Consider the following 24,091-nt stretch of genomic DNA (forward strand, 5'->3'; position numbering starts at 1 on the left):
ACTATTTTATTTATTAATTTTTATTTAAGTGAGACAACAACAACAAAACAACAACAAACAAATGAAAATACACTGGAAAAACAGATCTGACAAACAAAGACAACAACCAATACTAACACAAGAGAAAAAAAAGGGGGGGGGGTAAAAGAGGAAAAGTGCGTGCATGTGTGTGTATGTGTGTTTGTGTGTGTGTGTGATGAAAGGACAACAAGAGAGAATTCCATCCTATTACTTACACACAGGCTTAACCTAACCATCATGCATTCTGCTAACTATACATATTCAGGGATACATTATTAGAAATTCCTATAGACCAGGGGTGGGCAATTATTTTGACTCGTGGGCTACAAAGGGTTCTAAAATTGGATAGAAGGGCCGGACCGGGAGCAGATGCGTGGAGCGAGAAACAAATAACATGGAAATCTGAATGAAAACATTTGGATTGAAAATTATTTTTTAAAACAGATCATTTTAGAGTTTTTAGGTTAAAACCGTTGTTCTCATTTTAGAGCCAATTGAACCTCGTGTAAAACCTAAAGAAATGCTGCGTTCATGTGGTGTTTGAATGATCGGAAGAATGAAAAACAACAAATCTTCCATCACCACATGGATGCTTGAGCGGAGTCCCCAAAATTTTTCTTGTGAGGCCACAAGAACTTTTATTCTTTAAACTTATTTGATCTTTCTTTTATCGTAAAGCCCAATAATAAAGTTTTATTGATTCGTGATGCTTTTAATAAAATAAATAACACTATTTATGAAATAAAAAATGAGCAAATAACTCTCTCTGGGATTTTCAAAGACAAAAAGTCAGGAAAAAATATACTGATACATGAAAAAGAAAACCAATAAATAGTGGATCCTCTGCCGTCTTCGTCCCGCTGAGACTTTGAGGCTGCAGCTCCTCACAGGTCTCACAGTTTGCACTAAAACTGAGCAGCTGTGTCCTGCACATCTGTTTCTCATCCAGTAAAAATGAAAAAGGCACATTTCTATGTCTTCTGCTGCAGCTACGCGTATGTCTGTGTTACCTTTCCACCAGAACAGAGTCCCTTGTTTATTGTGGGCGACAGTGGCTCAGGTGGTTGAGCGGGTCGTCCAATGACTGAAGGGTTGGCGGTTCGATCCCCGCTCCCACCAGCCAAAAATGTCCTTGTGTCCTTGGGCAAGACACTTCACCCTCCTTGCCTCCAGTGTGGCTCCACTGGTGTGTGAATGTGCATGAATGGTCCTGGTGATGGTCAGAGGGGCCGTAGGCGCGAAATGGCAGCCACGCCTATGTCAGTCTGCCCCAGGGCAGCTGTGGCTACAACCGTAGCTACCATCACCAAGTATGAATGAGGAGTGAATGAATAATGGACACACTGTAAGCGCTTTGAGTGTCTTGAAAAGCGCAGATAAATCCAATCCATTATTATTATTATTATTGCAGGAGTTACTGTCATGGTGCCTCTGGCAGTCTCTCCTGCCCCTCTCTGCTCTGCTCCCTGACTTGTACCAGCTGTGATCACTCACCTCATCATCCACAACCCCTTCATAAGGAGATCCAGCTCCAGCATTCTTCGCCAGTTTGTTGCCCCTGATGGTGCTTGGTCTGTTCACTAGAGCTTATGTTTTGCTCCTATGTTAATGCTCCTCGCTAACTTTTGTTCTACTGCGTCAAGACTTCAAACCACAAGTATCACCTGAGACAGATGTCTCCACGAGCAGGTTCTACTCAAAACCACACCAAGACCTCCAGCCACGCCACGAGTTCTGATGACGCCATGACCTCCAGTCACACCACGAATCCTGACCATGCCAAGACCTCCAGCCACGCCACCAATCCTAATCACGCTAGGACCTCCAGCCACGACTCCAAGCCACGGCAACAATAAAATCCAAATACTAACCATCTTTCTTCTGTTTTTCTTCCAGGTTCCAGCGTCTGGGTCTGTCTCGCCTACTAGTCATGACAGATATGTTCTAAAAATAACCATGATCTGTGAAATCCACGGAGTCTGCTTACAGACGTTTATGGCAGTAAAACTCCTCACTGCACACTTTCTACACTTTTCTCAGACAGACAAACATTTTCATCCAGATTTCTGAAGTGCTCCACGTTTCTGAACGGGAGACAGAGGAGATTGACAAGATCTCCAGCCAATCAAGACACAGAACAGGGTGCGCTGTTTAAAAAAAAAAGCAGCATAATCACTCTAAAATAATAAGCTAAACCAGGAAGGATGCACTGCGACATTGAAAGGGAAGACTGTCTTCTCTGTTTGCCAGAGATTTTAGAGGGTTTCAGGTTGAAGAAGACTCCAGAAGGGTGGAATAAAATGTCACGTTCTATGCTGATCTTTATCATGTGGCCATATAAAAAAAAAAAAAAAAAACTTTGCTCTCTGATATTGTTCAGTGGGCCGGACCAAACATGGCGGCGGGCCGGATCCAGGCCGTAGTTTGCCCACCCTCTGATATAGATAGATGGGAAAGGCTATAGACGTATATCACTATACATTCATTATATTCTTGATCCTAGAAAAGTCCAAGCAGTAACCATCATAAAACCAACAATAGAAATAATCATCTTGTCATTATTACAATATATATATATATATATATATATAGAGAGAGAGAGAGAGAGAGAGAGAGAGAGAGAGAGAGAGAGAGAGAGTAATTACCCCTAACCATCAGACGCCAGATGAGATGAATAGGGTACCGTAGAGAGACAAAGGCAGGGAGACAACGGAAGAGCAAAGTCAACCCCCCCAACATCATAGAGGCCAAGACATTCACGTATTTGGTTCTCAGATAAAACTTAATGTTCGCTTAGGAATTCGATGAGAGCTGACCAAACAGATTGTGGTTCGGTCGTGTCAGTGGAAGAAGGTAATGAATGAGTTAAAAAAAATGTATTTAAGAAACAAGTTTTTCCATTTAGACAGGTTTATGGTGTCCTTTGATTTCCAGTTTATGAAGATAGTTTTTTTTTTTTGCAATGGTTATTGCTACAAGAATAAATGTATTCTTAGACGGGTCGAGATTAAAATGTGATAGTTCTGAAAGGTCTCCTAACAGACACAGTGAAGGTCATAAAGGGATGGGGCAGGCCAAGAAGGTAGATAAAGTTTGGGTAATTTCTTCCCACAATTCTTTAATGGGTGTGCAGTCCCAAGTTACGTGGATATAAGTGTCCGGTGTATTTTGAGTACAACATGGGCGGATCTCTGATTTAAATCCCATTCTTGACATTTTCTCTGTTGTGTAGTGAATTCTATAGAGGATTTTGTATTGTCTTAGTTGTAAACTTGTAGTTTTTATTGTCTTGATATAGATGTTTTTATATATTTGAGCCCAGAAATCTGAATTACCAGCAATAGAAAGATTGTTTTCCTACTTTGTTTTGGGAAGTGTTAAAGACTCATTGGAGAGTATGATTATTTTATATATTTTAGAGAGAAGTTTCCTTCTTGAGGTTATTTTTATCAAATCTGTTACTGCAGGTGGAAGATCTAGATTTATTGTAATTGCAGAAATTGTAGCTACGATTGAAGATTTAAGTTGTAGATATTCTAAAAATTAACTGTTCCTGATGCCGTATTCCTGGATAAAATATCAAAATGATAGAAGACCACTGGAATTACCATTGGTGGTTATTGTGGCTGAAGGTGTGTTGTAGAGAGTCTTAATCCAGTTAATGAATGGCTCCCCAAAACCGAATTTTTTCATTACATTAAAAAAAAGGTCCAATTGACTTTATCAAAGGCCTTTTCTGCATCTAAGGTAGCTAAAATGGTGTCTTACTGCTGCAAAGTTGAATGATGTATTACATTAAACAGTCTGCTTTTGTTACTAGAAGAATGTCTTCCTTAAATAAAACCAGTTTGATCCGGATGAATTATATGGGGGGGTTACTTTTTCAATCGTGTAAGATAAAGCTCTGCTGATGATTTTTAAGTCTACATTAATAAGAGAGATTGGACGATAATTTGATGGGAGGGTTGGATCCTTATTAGGCTTTGGGAGCAGAGAAATGACATTTCATGTGTTTTGGAAGTATTGAGGTTTGTTTTATTTCTGTAATTGCTCTGATGAATAATCTAATCTAATCTAATTTGTCTGCTTGTTCTTTAGTGAGTTGAGGAAGCTCAATATTATTAAGGAATGAGTTGATGGCTTCTTGTCCAGTGTTATTAGTAGGGGCGTATACGTTTATATAATTTTCCCTAAATATTTCATTAATTTCTTGTAGTGAGGTTGTCAGCTTCCCAGCTCAGTCCCTTAAAGTAGAGATAATTATTCTTTCTTTATCTCGTTTAATTTGGTAAGCAAAGAATCTACCTGATTTATTTTCATGATTAAATTATTCTTGTCTTAATCTTTTAATTAAAAATTGTGTCTTTTTGTTTATTACAGTGTTTAGTTGAACTCAATATTTTCTTAATTTCTTCTGTGTTTTTTCTGTTGGATGATTTGCATTCAATGATTCAAGTATTTTAATCCTTTGTTCTAGTTTCTCTTCTTCTTCTTTTTCTTACTTCTTTTTATAAACAGAATATGTTGTGATTTTTCCTCGTGGAACTGTCTTACCTGCATCCCAGAACAAATGTGGCATGTCATTAATTTCTAGAAGGATGTCCATTCTTTCTCAAAATAATTATTAAATTCAGCATCTTTAAGGAGCGATGTATTGAATCGCCATCTGACACTGTGATTTTGTGTACCTAACGGATTCCACTGAAATGTAAGGGGAGCGTGATCGCCAAGTATGATTGAATGGATTTTTGAATCCCAGATCTCTGACATAATCGAGTTACTACTTAAAAAGAGATCAATGCGAGAATAAGTGCCATGGACAGATGAAAAAAATGTGAACTCTGGTTTTGGGATTTTGTGATGGCCAACAATCTGCAAGGCCAAATTCCTTCATGAACTGTTTTATTTAATTTGTGGATTCCTAATTACGTTTACTATTATTATTGTTGAACGTGTCTAATGATGGATTTAGTACGGCATTAAAATCCCCTCCTATAATGATTGGACAGCTGGAAATATCTGAAATAACTGAAAACAAAATTTAAAAAAACAACGGAATCATCTATGTTGGGCTCATAAATATTACCAAATGTTGCTGGGTGATTGTTAATAGATATATTTAAGATGATAAAACCTCCTTCAGGGTCTGTAATTGTTTTATTAACCATGAAATTAATTATTATATTAATGAGGAGCCGCCGGGCTCTGGTGAATGCCGTGCCGGGCTCAGGCACTCCAGCTTCTTCCCACACTCCCCCCTTCTTCCAAAGACTTTCTTGGTGTCTCTAAATTGCCCCTAGATTTTGGGGTTTGTGTTGGTGTGCAGCCCTGTGACAGACTTGAACCCCACTTTAACCCAAAAGTAGCTGGTTGGCTCCAGCAACGCCATGATCTTGACAGGGATTTGGTGGAAGATAGATGGATGGATGGACGAAGGTAGTGAAGGAGCATTTTAAACGTGATTCTGACGTAAAATAATCTAAAGATGACTCAAAATCTGACACCCTGAGTTTGAAACGGCTGTAACAATTGATCAATGAACCAATTTCTATTCCGATGATCCAACCAGATGATTTGTCTGAGGAAAGTTGTTAATTAAACACAATACCTCCCTGTTTGACACTCAGCATTAAGGGGTTGGATTGGTGGGTTAAACCACCAAATGGTTCCTGGCTTTGTCTGCAGCTCACCGCTCCCCTAAGGGAGGGGTCAAATTGGTCAACGGAGAACCAATTTTACACTCCTAGGTGTGTGACAGATAATGGTACTTTAACTTTAACATTTGGATTGAGGCACGGGCCTTGCGACAGACTGGCGACCTGTCCAGGATTTCCCCGGCCTTTGCCCATGAGAGGCCGGGATAGGCTCCAGCAGCCCCATGACCCCGAAAGGGAATACACAGATGAAGCGGATGAAGATGAATGAATGAATGGAGGTACGGTAGGTTTCCTTTACTAAAAATGATCAAGTGCATCACAGCGGTCCACAGACAAGTGATGCAGCAAAAATGGATCAGTCCATCATTCCAGTCCAATGTGTGGACAGACTTTGAATAAAGTCATGTGACCATCCAGTGTCTAGAATGTTCTAAGAATGTTCCCTTTGGATTCTTTGGATGTGGAAAAACAACAGAGGGGAACTTTAGGAAACCAACATGTGAATGGATTTGACATTCATTCTAGTTTACTTGTTTGTTTGGACACAGATTTCATTTCCACTTAAAGATCTGGAAGAAATCCAAGAATCTGGAAAACTGTTCAGTAGCAGGAATTTCTGTTGTCCAAAATGAACCAATATCCACAATGAATTGTATTGTCTACCATCAATTAAGATAAAATCCAATGTTAAAATTAATCTATACATCCCTACGGATTTCTGATTGTCCTCCAGTCTTGGGGGAGCAGCAGGGTCTTTGAAATAGTAATACTAATAGTAAACTTAATACTGAGAAGGAGGGACTAAGGGCAGGGGTGCCCAGTAGTTTAATCTTTCTAGTTTAGTTTAAGCCATTACCTATTGAAGTATGACTTTATGTTCTTTATGATTTCATGTTCTTATACAATTACCGGTATGAATGTAAAAGGGGAACCACCGCTTCAGTTATCATCTGGATTTAGCAGAGATGTGTCTTCAAAGATGGTCCAACTGTTTGTTCCTTGTGGGCAAAACCACTAATTCAGGAGAAAAAAAAACACAAACCTGATTTATTCAGAAATCAGAAAGCCTGACTGGTGTGATTATAGTTTGAATGGAACCAAACCGCCTTGGTTCTGGTTCTGCCCAGGCGTCTACAGCTGTTTCTCCCGGCCTTTCTGGAGCACATCCTCCTCTTTGCCTACCTCCTTTGCTGATGCTGGCCGCCTCTTTCTGGTGTAGATAGCTCTCTTTTTGACTAGCTTGAGCTTCTGTGAAGGTTCTCCACGGATAGCCCTTTGGTTCTGCTTTTGTTTGATGCATTTACAGGTGTTTCTGCCACAGGTGAGAGTGAGAGTTAAGGATTATTAAAATTCTTTCAGCATTTAAATCCCTCTGTGGGACCTTTCACTGTATAAAGTGCTCTACAAAGTTGTTGTGAGTGATGGATTTGAGGCATAGAAGACCAATAATATGTTTACAAAAGGTCAAATGTTTGGTTTGGGATGGAAATCACCATTGTTATGATATGAAACTGCATTAAAATTTTGTTTTATTTCTTATAAAAGACAAAGGATCAATAAAGCTTCAGCTCCATTAAGCTTTTATGATTCCTTTTTATAGGCAAATTTTCATCATAGTTATGAAGGATTTTACAAATCCAACCTTTTAAATACACATTGAGATTAATAAGTAATGAAGCAATAGCAGGAAGATTTATGGAATTCTTTGCTTTTTTGATAAGGAGTGGAACCATTGTCATTAATACATTAAATATGTATGACGTATAAAGAGGGAACACAAAAGAACTGCTGTGTCAGTGTCATTGCTGATTATCTTTTATTGATTTAGATCTATAAACTGTGAATATGTCAGGTTGGGAGGGGCTGGTGAGCATGAAGGACCCAAAATGCAGAGACGGGAGGCACACAGTTCCAGGGCAAGGGATTTATTCAACTAACCAAAAGTGCTGCAGAGCAGGAAAACTAAACTAACTGTGGGCAAAACATGAAGACATGGACATGACAGTCAGGGAAGAGACGTTAATGGACCAACCAAGAGGAAGGCAGAGACAAGACTTAAATACAGACAGGACTGACAAGACACAGGTGACAACGATCAGGAGAGATTGGGACCAGGGAAGTGAAACTCAAAAACATGACACAACAGTAAACCTTTCAAAATAAAACAGGAAACAGAACTCAAACATGACAAAAACAAGACGGAAAGCAAAAATCAATACAAAGAAACCCAAACCATGACAGAATATTGTCCAATAATGTGCAGATGATAAAGTTAAATGGAGGCTTATAATACATATAAGATCAGTAAAAATAATAACAATTAAAGCTTGAAAATGATACATTACACTGTCATAAGTGTTCATTCTTTAATTTATCTTTAAAATTATTCATTTATGTTTTCTATCAGCTCCATGTCCATCGGTGCATAAAACCATCAGCTTTCCTACAGTCTGCCTCTACAAACGTCTGTGAAAGAACGGTTAGCTTCACCTGTTCCTCCGTCCTGCTACCCAATAACATCTGATTTAAAAACACTAACTTCCCTCCATGGTTGTCAGCAGTGAAAAAAATCACACGGCTGCTGGTTGAGAAACAAGGCTGGACATGCTTGTGGCCTCTAACTTTAAACTCCCTTCTATAGAAATCTGTAGGCTATTATGGAAAAGAGCTTTAATCAATGATAAAGCGCAACTTTTGGGGGTTGATTATAGGAGGGGGGGGGGGGGGGGGGGTAAAACCATGAAGCAGCATAAAGCAACAAGTTCCTGGATGTTTACAATCATTACTGTCAGGTTCAGATGTAATACAAATCTAAAAGGGGCGGGGCCTGTCCACACACACACTCACATGTTACAAACATACCTGTTGGCTGCAAAACTGTTAACAAACAAACGAGTCTGTGGTCAATCTCAATTCAGCCACCTGCCACTTTCAAAAACTGTACAGAATACTCCAGAACTGTCAGCAAGAGGATGAAAAAAGCTATTTTACTGTATGTTGCATCAGAAGATTGCAGGTCCAAGGTCATAAAGCAAGGTCATAGCTTATTAAACATGTCTGTTTTGGACATGCTTTCTGTACACCGTGAATCAGAGTGGGTGGATGGGCATGCTCTCTACAACAAAGAGTCATTGTCCACATCAGTGTTGTGTCTGTAATTGGTTGGATCCTCTCAGAAAGCCTCCAGACTGCTGACCTTACAGGACTAATTAACTGTTAAATCTGAAAGGTCAGCTGTGTCTTGGCCAAGGATGAAGAGAGTAGCCACCATATGGCTAAAGATGCTCACAAGTGTGTCTTCAGTGCTCTTTTAATCTTTTGAGCTAATTGTGTGTGTTTTACTGGCTCCTGTGATGAATGCGGCTGGAGCATGGGCAGACAAAATGTGGTCAAACTGTAATCTACTTAACTGCTTGCGGCTTTGTTTTTGATCAGGCCTGGTGAGGCCAAAACACCCTGACTTCAGCCTGCATTTTCTGCTTTGAGCAAGAAAACCGGAGACTGGAACCGCATGTAGATTACAGTCGTACTCTGCTGAATGGATCTAAGATATAGAAAAAACACAACATTTTACAATCAGATTGTTATATTAGCAGAGAAATAAAAAGTTGCTGACAGAATACTCTTTGAACCTTGCAGAGTTAGGTCACACATGGGAGGATGACTTCTACCTCTAAAAGGTCAATATTTATAATTCTGTGTGATGCTGTGGTATTGGAGCAGACGAGAATCAACGGCGCTAAAAAATGAGACTCTCCGAAGGAGCCATTCTAATCAATCAGAACCATCCCAGTGAAGCCTCCCAGGATCAACCAAATCCACCTCTTTTGCAAAGCAGTGACTGATTTTTTAACTTGGCCATAAAGGAGCCGGGGGGGGGGGATTGTTGACATGGTAAAACAATCAGAAATAAATACATAGTTGATTACTTGGAACAATTTCTGACTCATCAATAATCCACAGTAAATAAATTATACTGCAAAGTGTTTTGTTATTCCACATTTTAAACAGCATTTCAATAGAAAGTATGGTGCACTCGGGTTCCATTCTCTACCCTCATCTACTCCTCCTTTCCTCCATTCTTGATCATTTATTTATCTCTTGGTTCTCCATGCCAGTGGGATGCTTCCAGATTCCAGTTGACTCATCCGTGGTCCTGTACCTGACCGTGTACCTCGTCTCTGCTCCTGCTCCTACACCTGCCTCTGGCTCATCTCGCGCCCCCAGCCGTCACCCCACTCAGCTCATCTGCTGGACTAGTTAAAGATGTAGTTGTAGGGTTAGATAGGTTCGTTCTCTCTAAGAGTTCTGGTCCATCACCTGTCCGTCCTGGGGGAGGATCCCTCCTTCATGAGGACACCCCTGAAGTTTCTTCTTCTTTGTTCTGGAATCCGTTTTTTTAGGGGGTTTTCTTTACTGAGAAGCAGGGTCTGAGGGCAGGGATGCCAGTTTAGTTTAGTCTGTTTAGTTAGCTCAGTTCAGTTTAGTCTGTTTAGTTAGCTCAGTTTAGTTTATTCTGTTTAGTTAGCTCAGTTTAGTTTAGTCTGTTTAGTTAACTCAGTTTAGTTTAGTCTGTTTAGTTAGCTCAGTTTAGTTTAGTCTGTTTAGTTAGCTCAGTTTAGTTTAGTCTGTTTAGTTAGCTCAGTTTAGTTTAGTCTGTTAAGTTAGTTTAGTTTAGTTTAGTCTGTTTAGTTAGCTCAGTTTAGTTTAGTCTGTTTAGTTAGCTTAGTTTAGTTTAGTCTGTTTAGTTAGCTCAGTTTAGTTTAGTCTGTTTAGTTAGTTCAGTTTAGTTTACTCTGTTTAGTTAGCTTAGTTTAGTTTAGTCTGTTTAGTGTAGTCTGTTTAGTTTACTCTGTTTAGTTAGCTTAGTTCAGTTTAGTCTGTTTAGTTAGCTTAGTTTAGTTTAGTCTGTTTAGTTAGCTCAGTTTAGTATAGTCTGTTTAGTTTAGTCTGTTTAGTTAGCTTAGTTTAGTTTAGTCTGTTTAGTTAGCTCAGTTTAGTTTAGTCTGTTTAGTTAGCTCAGTTTAGTTTAGTCTGTTTAGTTAGCTCAGTTTAGTTTAGTCTAGTTAGTTCAGTTCAGTTTAGTCTGTTTAGTTAGCTCAGTTTAGTTTAGTCTGTTTAGTTAGCTCAGTTTAGTTTAGTCTGTTTAGTTAGCTCAGTTCAGTTTTGTCTGTTTAGTTAACTCAGTTTAGTTTAGTCTGTTTAGTTAGCTCAGTTTAGTTTAGTCTGTTTAGTTAACTCAGTTTAATTTAGTCTGTTTAGTTAGCTCAGTTTAGTTTAGTCTGTTAAGTTAGTTTAGTTTAGTTTAGTCTGTTTAGTTAGTTCAGTTTAGTTTAGTCCGTTTAGTTAGCTTAGTTTAGTTTAGTCTGTTTAGTTAGCTCAGTTTAGTTTAGTCTGTTTAGTTAGTTCAGTTTAGTTTAGTCTGTTTAGTTAGCTTAGTTTAGTTTAGTCTGTTTAGTTAGCTCAGTTTAGTGTAGTCTGTTTAGTTAGCTTAGTTCAGTTTAGTCTGTTTAGTTAGTTCAGTTTAGTTTAGTCTGTTTAGTTAGCTCAGTTTAGTATATTCTGTTTAGTTTAGTCTGTTTAGTTAGCTTAGTTTAGTTTAGTCTGTTTAGTTAGCTCAGTTTAGTTTAGTCTGTTTAGTTAGCTCAGTTCAGTTTAGTCTTTTTAGTTAACTCAGTTTAGTTTAGTCTGTTAAGTTAGCTTAGTTTAGTCTGTTTAGTTAGCTCAGTTTAGTATAGTCTGTTTAGTTTAGTCTGTTTAGTTAGCTTAGTTTAGTTTAGTCTGTTTAGTTAGCTCAGTTTAGTATAGTCTGTTTAGTTTAGTCTGTTTAGTTAGCTTAGTTTAGTTTAGTCTGTTTAGTTAGCTCAGTTTAGTTTAGTCTGTTAAGTTAGTTTAGTTTAGTCTGTTTAGTTAGTTCAGTTTAGTTTAGTCCGTTTAGTTAGCTTAGTTTAGTTTAGTCTGTTTAGTTAGCTTAGTTTAGTTTAGTCTGTTTAGTTAGCTCAGTTTAGTGTAGTCTGTTTAGTTTAGTCTGTTTAGTTAGCTTAGTTCAGTTTAGTCTGTTTAGTTAGTTCAGTTTAGTTTAGTCTGTTTAGTTAGCTCAGTTTAGTATAGTCTGTTTAGTTTAGTCTGTTTAGTTAGCTTAGTTTAGTTTAGTCTGTTTAGTTAGCTCAGTTTAGTTTAGTCTGTTTAGTTAGCTCAGTTCAGTTTAGTCTTTTTAGTTAACTCAGTTTAGTTTAGTCTGTTAAGTTAGCTTAGTTTAGTTTAGTCTGTTTAGTTAGCTCAGTTTAGTATAGTCTGTTTAGTTTAGTCTGTTTAGTTAGCTTAGTTTAGTTTAGTCTGTTTAGTTAGCTCAGTTTAGTATAGTCTGTTTAGTTTAGTCTGTTTAGTTAGCTTAGTTTAGTTTAGTCTGTTTAGTTAGCTCAGTTCAGTTTAGTCTGTTTAGTTAACTCAGTTTAGTTTAGTCTGTTTAGTTAGCTCAGTTTAGTTTAGTCTGTTTAGTTAGCTCAGTTTAGTTTAGTCTGTTTAGTTAGCTCAGTTCAGTTTTGTCTGTTTAGTTAACTCAGTTTAGTTTAGTCTGTTTAGTTAGCTCAGTTTAGTTTAGTCTGTTTAGTTAACTCAGTTTAGTTTAGTCTGTTTAGTTAGCTCAGTTTAGTTTAGTCTGTTTAGTTAGTTCAGTTTAGTTTAGTCTGTTTAGTTAGCTTAGTTTAGTTTAGTCTGTTTAGTTAGCTCAGTTTAGTGTAGTCTGTTTAGTTTAGTCTGTTTAGTTAGCTTAGTTCAGTTTAGTCTGTTTAGTTAGTTCAGTTTAGTTTAGTCTGTTTAGTTAGCCAGAAAAGTTAGTTAACTTTTCTGGCAGCATTTTTTAATCTGCTTTCACACCCGTGTGATGTTGTATTGTATTTTATAAATACACAACTGTGTAAGTTCTCCCACTTAAAAAGACGAGAGATCCCTGCAAGTTACATCATAGGTATACCTCAAATATGAAAGATAAAATGAGAAAAATAATCCAGAAAATGACATTGTCTGATTTCTTAAGAATTCATTTGAAACTATGGTGGAAGAGAAGTATTTGGTCAATAACAAAAGTTCAACTCAGTACTCTGTTATCTACCTTTTGTTGGTAATGACAGCTCTCAATTTTATTTCTTCTAGTTTTCACAAGGTTTTCACAAACTGTGGCTGGAATTTTAGCCCATTCCTCCAGGCAGATCTCCTCTACAGCTGTGATGTTTTGGGGCAGTTGCAGGGCAACAAAGACTTCCAATTCCCTTCAAAGATCTTCTATAGGGTGGAGATCTAGAGACTGGTTAGGTCACTCCAGGACCTTGAAATGCTTCTTATGAAGAAAAATCCTGGATGTTCTGAGTGTCTCTGTGTTTGTTAGCAAAGCTAATATTAGCCTCAACTGGGATTGGTGGTCAGTCAGATAAAAGTGTGAGGGTGGGAGGAGCTTCATGTGATAAAACTGTCAATAAATGACCCGGAGCAGCACAGCTTTAATAAAAATAACATTTCACATAAACATTCTCCATTTTAAATACATTTAAAACTGAAAATGTCATTTTTTTTTGCAGACTGTTTATTCTGAGATAATCATGGTTCATTTTGCTGTTGATTAACTTGAAAAAAGACAGGTGAAGCCACCAAAAGTTATATTTATAAGGAAAGAGTAAATTCAAAATACTGAAATAATACAAAAAATGAGAAGAGGAGGTGTCAGCTGATGAAAAAAGCGGTTTAAATGTGACTTAACTGCATAGAAACGTAGTAAATCAGACAAACCTCAAAGCAGCTAAAAGTAAAAACAATGATGCAGAAGTTAACCATATAAGAATTTTCCCCCAAAAAGGTTACTCATATATCCCTTGTGCTATCCTATGGGGTCCAGATGACCCCCCCCCCCCCCCCCCCTTACATTGACGTGTTCTCCCTACCATGACAAAGGTGGATAAAGGTGGAAAGATTTCATGTATTCCATGGACACCAGTGAAGATCACAAATCATTGAAGAAAAAAGGTTCAGAGCACTGTCTAGTGGGTCTAGGTGACCCACCTCCCAATGTTAAAGTGCCTATAGCACAAGGGATACATGTCTTCTTCTTTCTCTTTCGGCTTTTCCCATCAGGGGTCGCCACAGCGAATCATCGTTTTCCACCTCACTCTGTCATGAACATCTTCTACCCTAACGTTAGCCAACTTCATGTCCTCTGTTAAGACATCCATGTATCTCCTCTTTGGCCGTCCTCTTGCCCTCCTGCCAGGCAGCTCCATCTCCAACATCCTTCTACCAATATATCCACTATCCCTCCTCTGAACATGTCCAAACCATCTCAGTCTGGCTTCTCTGACTTTGTCGCTAACACAGGCAACATGAGCCGTCCCTCTGATGTACTCGTTCCTTATCCTGTCTAACCTGGTCACTCCTAAGGAGAACCTCAACATCTTCATCTCCGCTACCTCCATCTCAGCCTCTTGTCTCTGTCTCACTGCTACCGTCTCTAACCCATAGAGCAGAGCTGGTCTCACCACTGTCTTGTACACCTTTCCTTTGAGTCTTGCTGACACTCTTCTGTCACACAACACTCCTGACACTTTCCTCCACCCGCTCCAACCTGCCTGCACTCGCCTCTTCACCTCTTTTCCACAGTCTCCATCACACTGAACTGTTGACCCCAAGTACTTAAACTCCTGCACCTTCTTCACCTCAGTCCCCTGTAACCTAACGCTTCTACCTTGATCCCTCTCGTTCAGACACATGTATTCTGTCTTACTACGACTGACCTTCATGCCTCTTCTTTCCAGAGCAAACCTCCACCTCTCTAGCTGTTCCTCCACCTGCTCTCTACTCTCACTGCAAATTACGATGTCATCCGCAAACATCATTGTCCAGGGAGATTCCTGTCTTACCTCGTCTGTCAGCCTGTCCATCAACATAGCAAACAAAAAAGGACTCAAAGCTGATCCTTGGTGTAGTCCCACCTCCACCTTGAACTCCTCTGTCTGACCTACAGCACATCTCACCACCGTCATACTTCTCTCATACATGTCCTGAACTACTCTGACATACTTCTCTGCCACTCCAGACGACCTCATACAGTACCACAGCTCCTCCCTCGGCACCCTGTCATACGCCTTCTCTAAATCTACGAACACACAATGCAGCTCCTTCTGACCTTCTCTGTACTTTTCCATCAACATTCTCAAAGCAAAAATGGCATCAGTGGTGCTCTTACGGGGCATGAAACCATACTGCTGCTCACAAATCTCCACCTTCTTCCTAAGCCTGGCTTCCACTACTCTTTCCCACAGCTTCATTGTGTGGCTCATCAACTTTATTCCTCTATAGTTGCTGCAGTTCTGCGTGTCACCCTTGTTCTTAAAGATCGGGACCAGAACGCTTCTCCTCCATTCCTCAGGCATCTTCTCACTCTCTAAAATCCTATTGAACAAACGCTTTAGAAATTCCACTGCTGTCTCTCCTAAGCACTTCCATACCTCCACAGGTAGGTCATCAGGACCAACGGCCTTTCCGCTCTTCATCCTTTTCAGAGCCTTCCTAACCTCCTCCTTTCCAATCTCTGCTACTTCCTGCTCCACAACAACCACATCTTCCTCCCTTCTTTCCCTGTCATTTTCCACGTTCATCAGCTCCTCAAAATACTCCTTCCATCTTTTCTGTATACTCTCTTGGGTTGTTAGCACCTTTCCATCTCTGTCCTTAATCACCCTTATCTGTTGCACGTCCTTCCCATCTCTGTCTCTCTGTCTGGCTAGCCTGTACAAGTCCTTCTCTCCTTCCTTTGTGTCTAACCTGTCATATAGCTCATCGTAGGCTTTCTGTTTGGCCTTTGCCACCTCTCTCTTCACTCTACGCTGTGCTTCCTTGTACTCCTGTCTACCTTCCTCAGTCTTTTCTACATCCCACTTCCTTTTAGCCAACCTCTTCCTCTGGACGCATTCCTGTACTTCCTCATTCCACCACCAAGTCTCTTTACCGTCTTTCCTCTTTCCAGATGACACACCTAGCACCTTCCTACCTGTTTCCCTGATAATCTCTGCTGTAGTTTCCCAGTCATCTGGAAGCTCATCCTGACCACCCAGGACCTGTCTCAACTTCTGCCTAAATTCCTCACAAGTTTCTTCATTCTGTAGCTTCCACCACTTGGTCTTCTTTTCTGTTTTCCCTCTCTTCTTCTTCCTGACCTCCAGAGTCATCTTACACACCACCATGCGGTGCTGTCTGGCTACACTCTCTCCTACCACCACTTTGCAGTCATTAACCTCTCTCAAATGACCTCGTCTACATAGGATGTAGTCCACCTGAGTACTCCTACCTCCACTTCTGTATGTCACTCTATGTTCCTCTCTCTTCTGGAAGTAAGTGTTGACTACAGCCATTTCCATCCTCTTTGCAAAGTCCACCACCATCTGTCCCTCCAGATTCCTTTCCTTCACACCAAACCTGCCCATCACCTCCTCATCACCTCTGTTGCCCTCACCAACATGCCCATTAAAGTCTGCTCCAATAACAACTCTCTCTCCTCTGGGAAAACTCTCTATGACCTCATCCAACTCACTCCAGAATCTCTCCTTCACTTCTAACTCACAGCCAACCTGTGGCGCATACCCACTGACTACATTCACCATCACCCCTTCAATTTCTAACTTTAGGCTCATCATCCTGTCTGAGACTCTTTTCACCTCTAGAACACTGTTCACAAACTCCCCCTTCAGAATCACTCCTACCCCGTTTCTCTTCCTATCAACACCATGATAGAACAGTTTGTATCCTCCTCCAATACTACGTGCCTTGCTGCCCTTCCACCTTGTCTCCTGCACACACAGTCCATCTACCTTCCTTCTCTCCATCATGTCTGCCAGCTCTCTGCCTTTCCCTGTCATTGTGCCAACGTTAAGAGTCCCTATTCTCAAACCTATGTTCCTGCCTTTTCCCTTCTCTCTCTGGCCACGGACCCTTCTGCCTCCCCTCTTTCTTCCACCAACAGTAGTCAAATTTCCACCGACACCCTGTAGGTTAACAGCATCGGTGGCGGTCGTTGTTAACCCGGGCCTCGACCGATCCGGTATGTCTAAAGTGTTGTGGATGATTCGCATGGTTATTTTGGCAATTTTTACGCCGGATGCCCTTCCTGACGCAACCCTCTCTATTTATCCGGGCTTGGGACTGGCACAGAAGTAACTGGCTTGCAACCCCTGTGGCTAGATTAGCACAAGGGATACATGTAACTGTCTAAATATAACTGTCTGCTAACCACTTCTTAGAACAGTTTACCTGTAAAAGTAACTTTTTGTAAGCCTGTTATTCTCATTCTGTACAAAAAGTAGTCCTTTCTTGTTCCGGATATTCAATACTGATGTCTACTTGAACTCAATTGTTTTCCTTTTCCAACATCTCCCTGTACGTCACATTAACCAAGAAATGCTGCTGTTTCACCCCCATGCAGTAGGTGGCTGTGTGCACTTTTTCATTGATTTAAAACGCTTTTGAGGGTGAAAAAGTCTATATCTGCAAAGATTCAAAAAAGACACTGATGTATCTTCTTTTTTTGTCCAGAACAGCCTGAAATGCTGTTCATTTATTTTGGTCATGTCCTTTTTCCGCTAAACTCTGGTCTAAAGTTTGTAACTTCATTTCCACATAGACTTAGACTTCCGCCTGTACTCAGAACATATACAGTTTGGCCTCATGGATTGTCCATCTCATAAAAAAGAACAATTATACATAATTGATATCATTTTATTTTTATGCAAATGGCACATTCATAAATCCATATTTTCAAATCATACCCCTCATTTCTCTGTCTTTGTCAGTGAGGTCAAACAATTCATGGACACAATAAAACATTCTGACAATAAGAAACAATTAAAAAACACTTGATCTGTGCTTCAGCTTCTATGTCTTTGTGTAAAATATAATTATACCCCCTGGGTGGTTCTTGGATTGTTGTGTTCAATAAAGTCTGTGGAAAAAAAAGTCTTTGGCTGTCTACAAAGTTCGTCACTAACAACCCTTGAACTCTCAATGGTGCGGGATCATCGAGGATCCTGGAGTTCAGACACCCTGCTCTCTACATTTTCTTTTTTTTTTACAATAAATATGATGTCACCAATTTGTCAAAGTTTTCTGATGGAGAAAACTTACCTGGTTTATGAAAAATAAATGGAAATACTTCTTTCCAAATGACACCGTTCAATGCATGGTGGTCCATATTTTCCGATCTAGTGAGCTTTGAAGCACACTGGTTTTTGGCAGAGACTTCTGGGAAATTTCCAGGGCATGTGATTTTGGAATTGTAGGCCCAGACTGCACTAGAAAATGGTGAACCCACTAAATAGTGCGCTCAGTAGTGAGTAGTGAGAGAATTCAGACACAAGCTTTAAGAGCTAACAGTGTTTTTTGTCGTGGAAAGCACAAAGCTGTCTGTTCGGTTTGACCCTGAGCCTTTCTCTGTCATTAATGTTGGACCTTTACACAATTCCCAGCACGGTTTGGATTGGATTGATCTGGTCTGAGATGGAAAATGACAATCCTGGATTCCTTTGGGAACATTTGATCGTATTTAATTCTAGTTTTGACTTGCATTTTGAGACCATCTCTGCTGTGAATTTGTTCCTTATAATAAACATGGAACTGAACTGCATTGGTAAATCAGGTCATCTGTTCCTTTTTGTTTTGGCCCTGAGTTGAAATAAGAAACCAGTGCTGTGAAACAAAATAAAGCTGATTGCTGTTTTCTGAGGGAAATTCTTTGTTTTGCTGCTGACATGCAGGAAACAGCCCATGAGTGACTAGAAAAAAGACTTCTGGGGCCGTTAAAGACACGTTAAAGAGGACTTGTCTGAATGAGAGCTGCTTCAGTCCCTCGTGCTTCTAATGTCCCCCTGTTAACTTTTTCACCTGCAACTGAGGAGAATCATTGATCTGAGGTTTATGTAAAAAATGGATGGAAAGGAGAGTTAATAGGCAGCTCCTCTGCAAACTCATTATGAATGAAGGCAATCATACAGAACAAATACACAGCACATTCAGAGGCTCCAAAGGAGCACCGGAGGGGGGCATACAAATTGAAGGGGCGGGTAAATATAATAATGTGTGCCTCGTCCCTTTAATTGCAGTCACTAAAGACGAGTGTTGAGTGATGGGGGCAAAGGAGACGCGAGGAGACGGGAGCTGCTCTAAAGTTACAAACCGCCATATTCCAGCTGAAGCTGTGAGGCCAGTCCGTCTTTCTCCCCCCTCCTGCTTCAGCTCCACACCAGTGTTCCAGCAATGTGACTGATTGATCCGCTAGATGAACAGTAAAGATTAAGAGGATGACAAATATGCATGCTGCTTACACAGCGCTTGGAGCTAATCCTGCCCCTCCACCCCCTGGACTCCCTTTTGAGGACCTGCTGGCGAGGAGAACCCGCAGACGGCTACAGACCCCGGCAACGCTCAGCCTCCAGACAGACCAGCAACAAGTGTCAGATCAGCCAGTGGGAGGACCCCTGACCATCTTCATCTGCTGAAGTCTCCAACAACATTACAGGCTGAGAACTGCCCCCAGGGGCCCAAGGGAGAGCCAGGGGACCTCATCTGGAAATAACATTGACAAGAGTTCAAGCTCGTCTGACAGAAACAGCCGCTTTGTCTCACATCATTCCACTTAATCATTTTGAGTGGAAAATGATGGAAGATCACCTGTCAAAGATCCCCATGATGGCCTCGTCGTCTCCCACCGAGTCGTCTGGCAGCAGCGGGGCTGAAGACAGCAGAGGAGGTGAGAGCAAATCCTCCCAGAGGGACCCAATGGGTTGTGACATGTTCTTTTGTTTGCTTTATGATGCATGTTAGCAGTTTGAACAGATCTGACAGCTCAGTGGTTTCTAGCTGCTCACTGAAGTTCAGTGTCATTCTATTGAAGAGATGTCATAGATATGCTTGTAGTTAAACCTATCAGACTCAAACGTGGAGCTGCGGGGCGGCCGAGGTCATGTGCAGATGGCAGGCACACGCACCCAACAAAGCCTGGCTCAGCCCACGATAACTAACTGCCCCGTTGACGCGTTTTGACTTGCAGCCAAGAGTCCAGGCCCGGGAAAGGCTCTGAGCCCAGCTCTGGTCTGCAAAGTGTGCGGAGACACCAGCAGCGGGAAACACTACGGCATCTACGCCTGCAATGGTTGCAGCGGCTTCTTCAAGAGGAGCGTGAGGAGGAGGCTCATCTACAGGCAAGAGAACACCCCCCCCCCCCCCCCCCCCCCGACAAATCACTGTACAGGCTCTGCTTCACCACGCAGAGGTCAGGCTCAGCTCCAACACCAACATGTACTTACCGAAAGCTACAATAGATAGCTAAAAATAATTGTACGTACTTCTTTTTAAAATAAAAATAAAAACAATTAACCTCTGCGTTTTGGCTTCCGGTCTACTGATTGGCTCTTTCACAACACACCTTGAAACTACAGTTAAACTACATATATATCTATATCTCTCTCTCTATATATAGATATATATAGATATCAATATATCTATATATAGATATAGTTTAATAATATATCTGAAACTGAAAAATGTTTACACATTTAACACAACTTTGTAGTTTAATGCTAATAATGTGTTTTTCTTTTAATAAACGTTTTTCTTTTCTCGATCACAGATTATATAAGATTATATATTCTGTTCTCCACAACGACATAATGATCCTCAAGAGAGTGAAACATTTTTTCGTGTTATTTTGTCGTGGTAACACATTTATATTTGAGGTGACGTATATATAAATATTAAAGGGAGCAAAGAGCAAAAACATGAACCTAACCTGCAGACACCTGTCAATACAACTGTCTCCAACACTTCAACAGTGTCTAAAACAGCCAAACGTTGATCTAGAGAAAAGAGCTTTTTGCTCCAAGAAAAGTCCATGATGGTCTCTAGCTCTGCTGAAGGTTTTCTGTCTGCCATTAGAGAAAAGAAAAGATAAAGACCAACTACCTCATTTACAGCGAACCCTTCAGTCAACTGAAGGACAAACTAAAGTCTCACATTGTCTAACCAGAAACGGTTCAGTGTATGGTTCCGTTTTGATTGGACTTTAAGAGCTTGATTGGGTCAACAGGTGCCAGGCAGGTACCGGCATGTGTCCAGTGGACAAAGCCCACCGGAACCAGTGTCAGGCGTGTCGGCTGAAGAAGTGCCTGCAGGCCGGCATGAACAAAGACGGTGAGTTTCTGAGCTCTGTCTCAGTCGCCCCCTGCTGTCCGTCAGAGGGCCAAACCTGAGCCCCCCCTGTCATCTCCTCTCTGCAGCCGTGCAGAATGAGCGGCAGCCCCGCAGCACCGCCCAGGTCCGCCTGGACTCCATCGATGTGGACCCGGAGAAGGAGCACCTGGCCACCACAAGAGAACCTGCATCCTCGTCCTCCTCTTCCTCCTCCTCCTCCAGCGGTTCTGTCATCACATGGCCCCACATCACTTCCTCCATGGCCATCACGTCCTCCGTCACCCCCCAGCGCTGCGTCAGTCCTCAGAACAACCACCGCTTCATGGCCAGCCTCATGACGGCTGAGACCTGTGCCAAGCTGGAGCCTGAAGACGGTGAGGAGGTCAACATCACACTCGTCTCCAAAACATTCCTTTACCAAAAAAGCAAACCACTTCCTGCTCTGTCTGGAGGAAAGAGGGTTTTCCTCCACGCAGCCTGAAAGCAGCTCTACTGTAAAGACTGAAGCTCAAGCTGAGAGTGTAGAGCAGCAAAAAGGCTTTAGAGCAGCTCCTAAAGTCTGAGGAGGTCAGAATCATCACCCCATCACGTTGGCTTAACTATACCTCATTATTTACTTTTAATTGTAACGATTTGCTGAAACTGAGTTGTGGCCGCTCCAAAGAATGCGTTCCTCTGCTGACCCAGACCTCTTGTTTGTGTCTCAGTGGATGAAAACATTGATGTGACGAGCAACGAGCCGGAGAGAGCGTCATCAGAGTACCACATGGCTCTGTACCCCTCCAGCTCAGAAAACGTCTACGAGACCTCAGCCAGGCTGCTCTTCATGTCCGTCAAGTGGGCCAAAAACCTGCCGGTCTTCTCCAACCTGCCCTTCAGAGACCAGGTAAGAGCAGCCGAGAACAGGCTGAGAAAAGAAGCCAGCATGGATCTCTGACATCATGATAAGAGCTGCATGATGAACAGAAAATCCTCAACAAATGCACCTGGAAGAAGGAATCTTTACAACTTTACTAAACACACAACAAACTTTGACTTTAGGCTGTTCATTATTGACAAAAACACTTGGAAATAAACAGAATCACTGCTGGAAGATCCACTCTCATCATCTTCTGATGCTGCTTTTTTTTAAAGTGATCTGTTTTCAACTGGTCCTTTATTCCTGATCATGCATCTAATGTTAATCCTAATTGTCTTTATATTTGTCCTCCATCATGACAAACAGATGTTAAAAACACCAAAGCACCATCTTCATCAGAATGGGTCTTTCAGAGAACCAGAGTTCTCTTGTTTGGTTCAAACTGGAATTTAGGAGAGCTTCTACACACGACAAACTGACCATCACTAGGATTATTTGTTGTTCTTCCAGCAGATCTGGTTGCTTAATGTCGTGTTTCCAAACGCTGCTTCTGTGTTCACAGGTGATCCTGTTGGAGGAGGCGTGGAGCGAGCTCTTCCTGCTCTGTGCCATCCAGTGGTCGCTGCCGCTGGACAGCTGCCCGCTGCTGTCCCTGCCCGACCTCTGCCCCGGCATGCAGGGCAAGACCAGCTACACCGGTCTGGACCTGCGGCTCCTGCAGGAGGCCTTCAGCCGCTTCAAGGCCCTCGCCGTGGATCCCACAGAGTTTGCCTGTCTCAAGGCCATTGTGCTTTTTAAACCAGGTTAGAATCACAAAACATGCTCCAATTTGTCTCTAGCATTACAGACAAACCAATCGTAACAGCTGACCTGCCTAATATGCTCCGAAATGAAGGAGAATTCCTTGAATTTGATGCTTAATTCAGTTCTTTCCCACACAGAGACTCGAGGTTTGAAGGATCCAGAACAAGTGGAGAACCTCCAGGATCAGTCTCAAGTCATGCTGGGACAACACATCCGCTCCCACTACCCCAGCCAACCAGCCCGGTAGGAAGGAAGAAGCAGAGCTCAGATGAAGCCAATGAAACACCTTTGACTGTCTTGTTGAGGAATGAAGGATTTGGATTTGAACTCAGTCACACGTTGGACCTCATCTGACCGTCATTAGTTCTATAAGGCCGATTTTTGATTGACGGTTTTGGATGCTTCGTGATGCTTCGTGATGCTTCGTGAAGCTTCGTGAAGCTTCTGTCCTTCTTCTCCATCTTGCCTGCTGAGCATCTTTCTGCTTTGGTCTTTCAGGTTTGGAAAGCTGCTGCTTCTTCTCCCCTCGCTGCGCTTTGTGAACTCGGAGCGGATCGAGTTGCTGTTCTTCCACAGGACCATTGGAAACACTCCCATGGAGAAGCTGCTGTGCGACATGTTCAAGAACTGAATTCTGTGTGCAGGTCTCAGTGGGACTCAGAGCGATAACATGTGACGGATGTTTGCTTCCTTCTCTGCATTCATGTCAGAGAGCTGCATCTTGGGATTTTTGTAAAAACCCTTTGATTGATTTCTTGCTGCTTCCTCGTCTGCTGTTGCTGAACCATAAAAACCGTCCAGTTCCTGTTGAAATGTTTGCTGTCTGTTTCAATTGTATTTATTTCTCTGCTGACGTCCTTTCAGCCTGTAGTATTTTGTCTTTGCTGTTTCATTATCGGTGTTCCAGTGCTGATGTCGGTTGGTAGATGGATTGTCTGCTACTTCTGTCAATAAAGTGACTTAAGTTTTGCCTTTTTAAAGTAAAACGTGTTGAAACAGATTTTTGACGACTCATTTTTCTACCTTACAGAACTGCACCAACTTCTACTTTTTTATAAGTTACTTTCCTTGACTGTATGTGAGACCTGTCAATCAAACATTTTGAGCGTTGGATGTGGGGGCATAGGCTCCACCTATTATAGGTGGAGTTTATAACTTGAGCTTGAACCACATAAAAAATGAGAATAAATCTGGATGATCAAAAAAAGGCATCAGATCCAGAATGTTTCTTCTGACCAATAGAATGACGGAGGAACAGCTGTTTCTTTCTCTATTTCAATAAAGTTCATGGTGTCTGTATTTTTAAATGACTTCTTAGGTTCTTCTGTTATCAGACACAGTTGTGTTTTGTGGAAAAAAACACAACTGTGTCTGATAATGGAAGAACCTAAGAAGTCTGCTTTCTCTATTGAAGTCTATGGGATTTTGGCTTCTTGGAGCCAGCAGGTACTTCCTGTTTGGAACGCCAGGGGGAGGAGTCACTTAATCCAGTTCTGGTATACAGCTTCTCAAACACCACCCTCTTCTG

General features: G+C 41.4%; 1 protein-coding gene across 1 annotated transcript; it reads left to right on the plus strand.

Annotated features, from left to right (window-relative positions):
• Positions 1–18,847: 18,847 nt before the first annotated feature.
• Positions 18,848–23,563, plus strand: LOC101156874 (photoreceptor-specific nuclear receptor-like). Its single transcript, XM_004066761.5, has 8 exons — positions 18,848–19,461; positions 19,762–19,912; positions 20,797–20,900; positions 20,987–21,274; positions 21,608–21,786; positions 22,322–22,562; positions 22,701–22,806; positions 23,062–23,563. The coding sequence occupies exons 1-8, from the start codon at positions 19,368–19,370 to the stop codon at positions 23,192–23,194; spliced, it is 1,296 nt and encodes a 431-aa protein (XP_004066809.1). The 5' UTR covers positions 18,848–19,367; the 3' UTR covers positions 23,195–23,563.
• Positions 23,564–24,091: the final 528 nt, after the last annotated feature.

Source organism: Oryzias latipes, chromosome 3, assembly GCF_053564925.1.
Source record: "Oryzias latipes strain Hd-rR chromosome 3, Olatipes_Hd-rR_3.1".
Classification (NCBI taxonomy): domain Eukaryota; kingdom Metazoa; phylum Chordata; class Actinopteri; order Beloniformes; family Adrianichthyidae; genus Oryzias; species Oryzias latipes.

Coding starts and splice junctions, on each gene's coding strand:
- LOC101156874 (XM_004066761.5), top strand. CDS start 19,368: ATGATGGAAGATCACCTGTCAAAGATCCCCATGATGGCCTCGTCGTCT. Junction 19,913..20,796: donor AGGAGGAGGCTCATCTACAG/GCAAGAGAACAC, acceptor TTGGGTCAACAG/GTGCCAGGCAGGTACCGGCA. Junction 21,787..22,321: donor ACCTGCCCTTCAGAGACCAG/GTAAGAGCAGCC, acceptor CTGTGTTCACAG/GTGATCCTGTTGGAGGAGGC.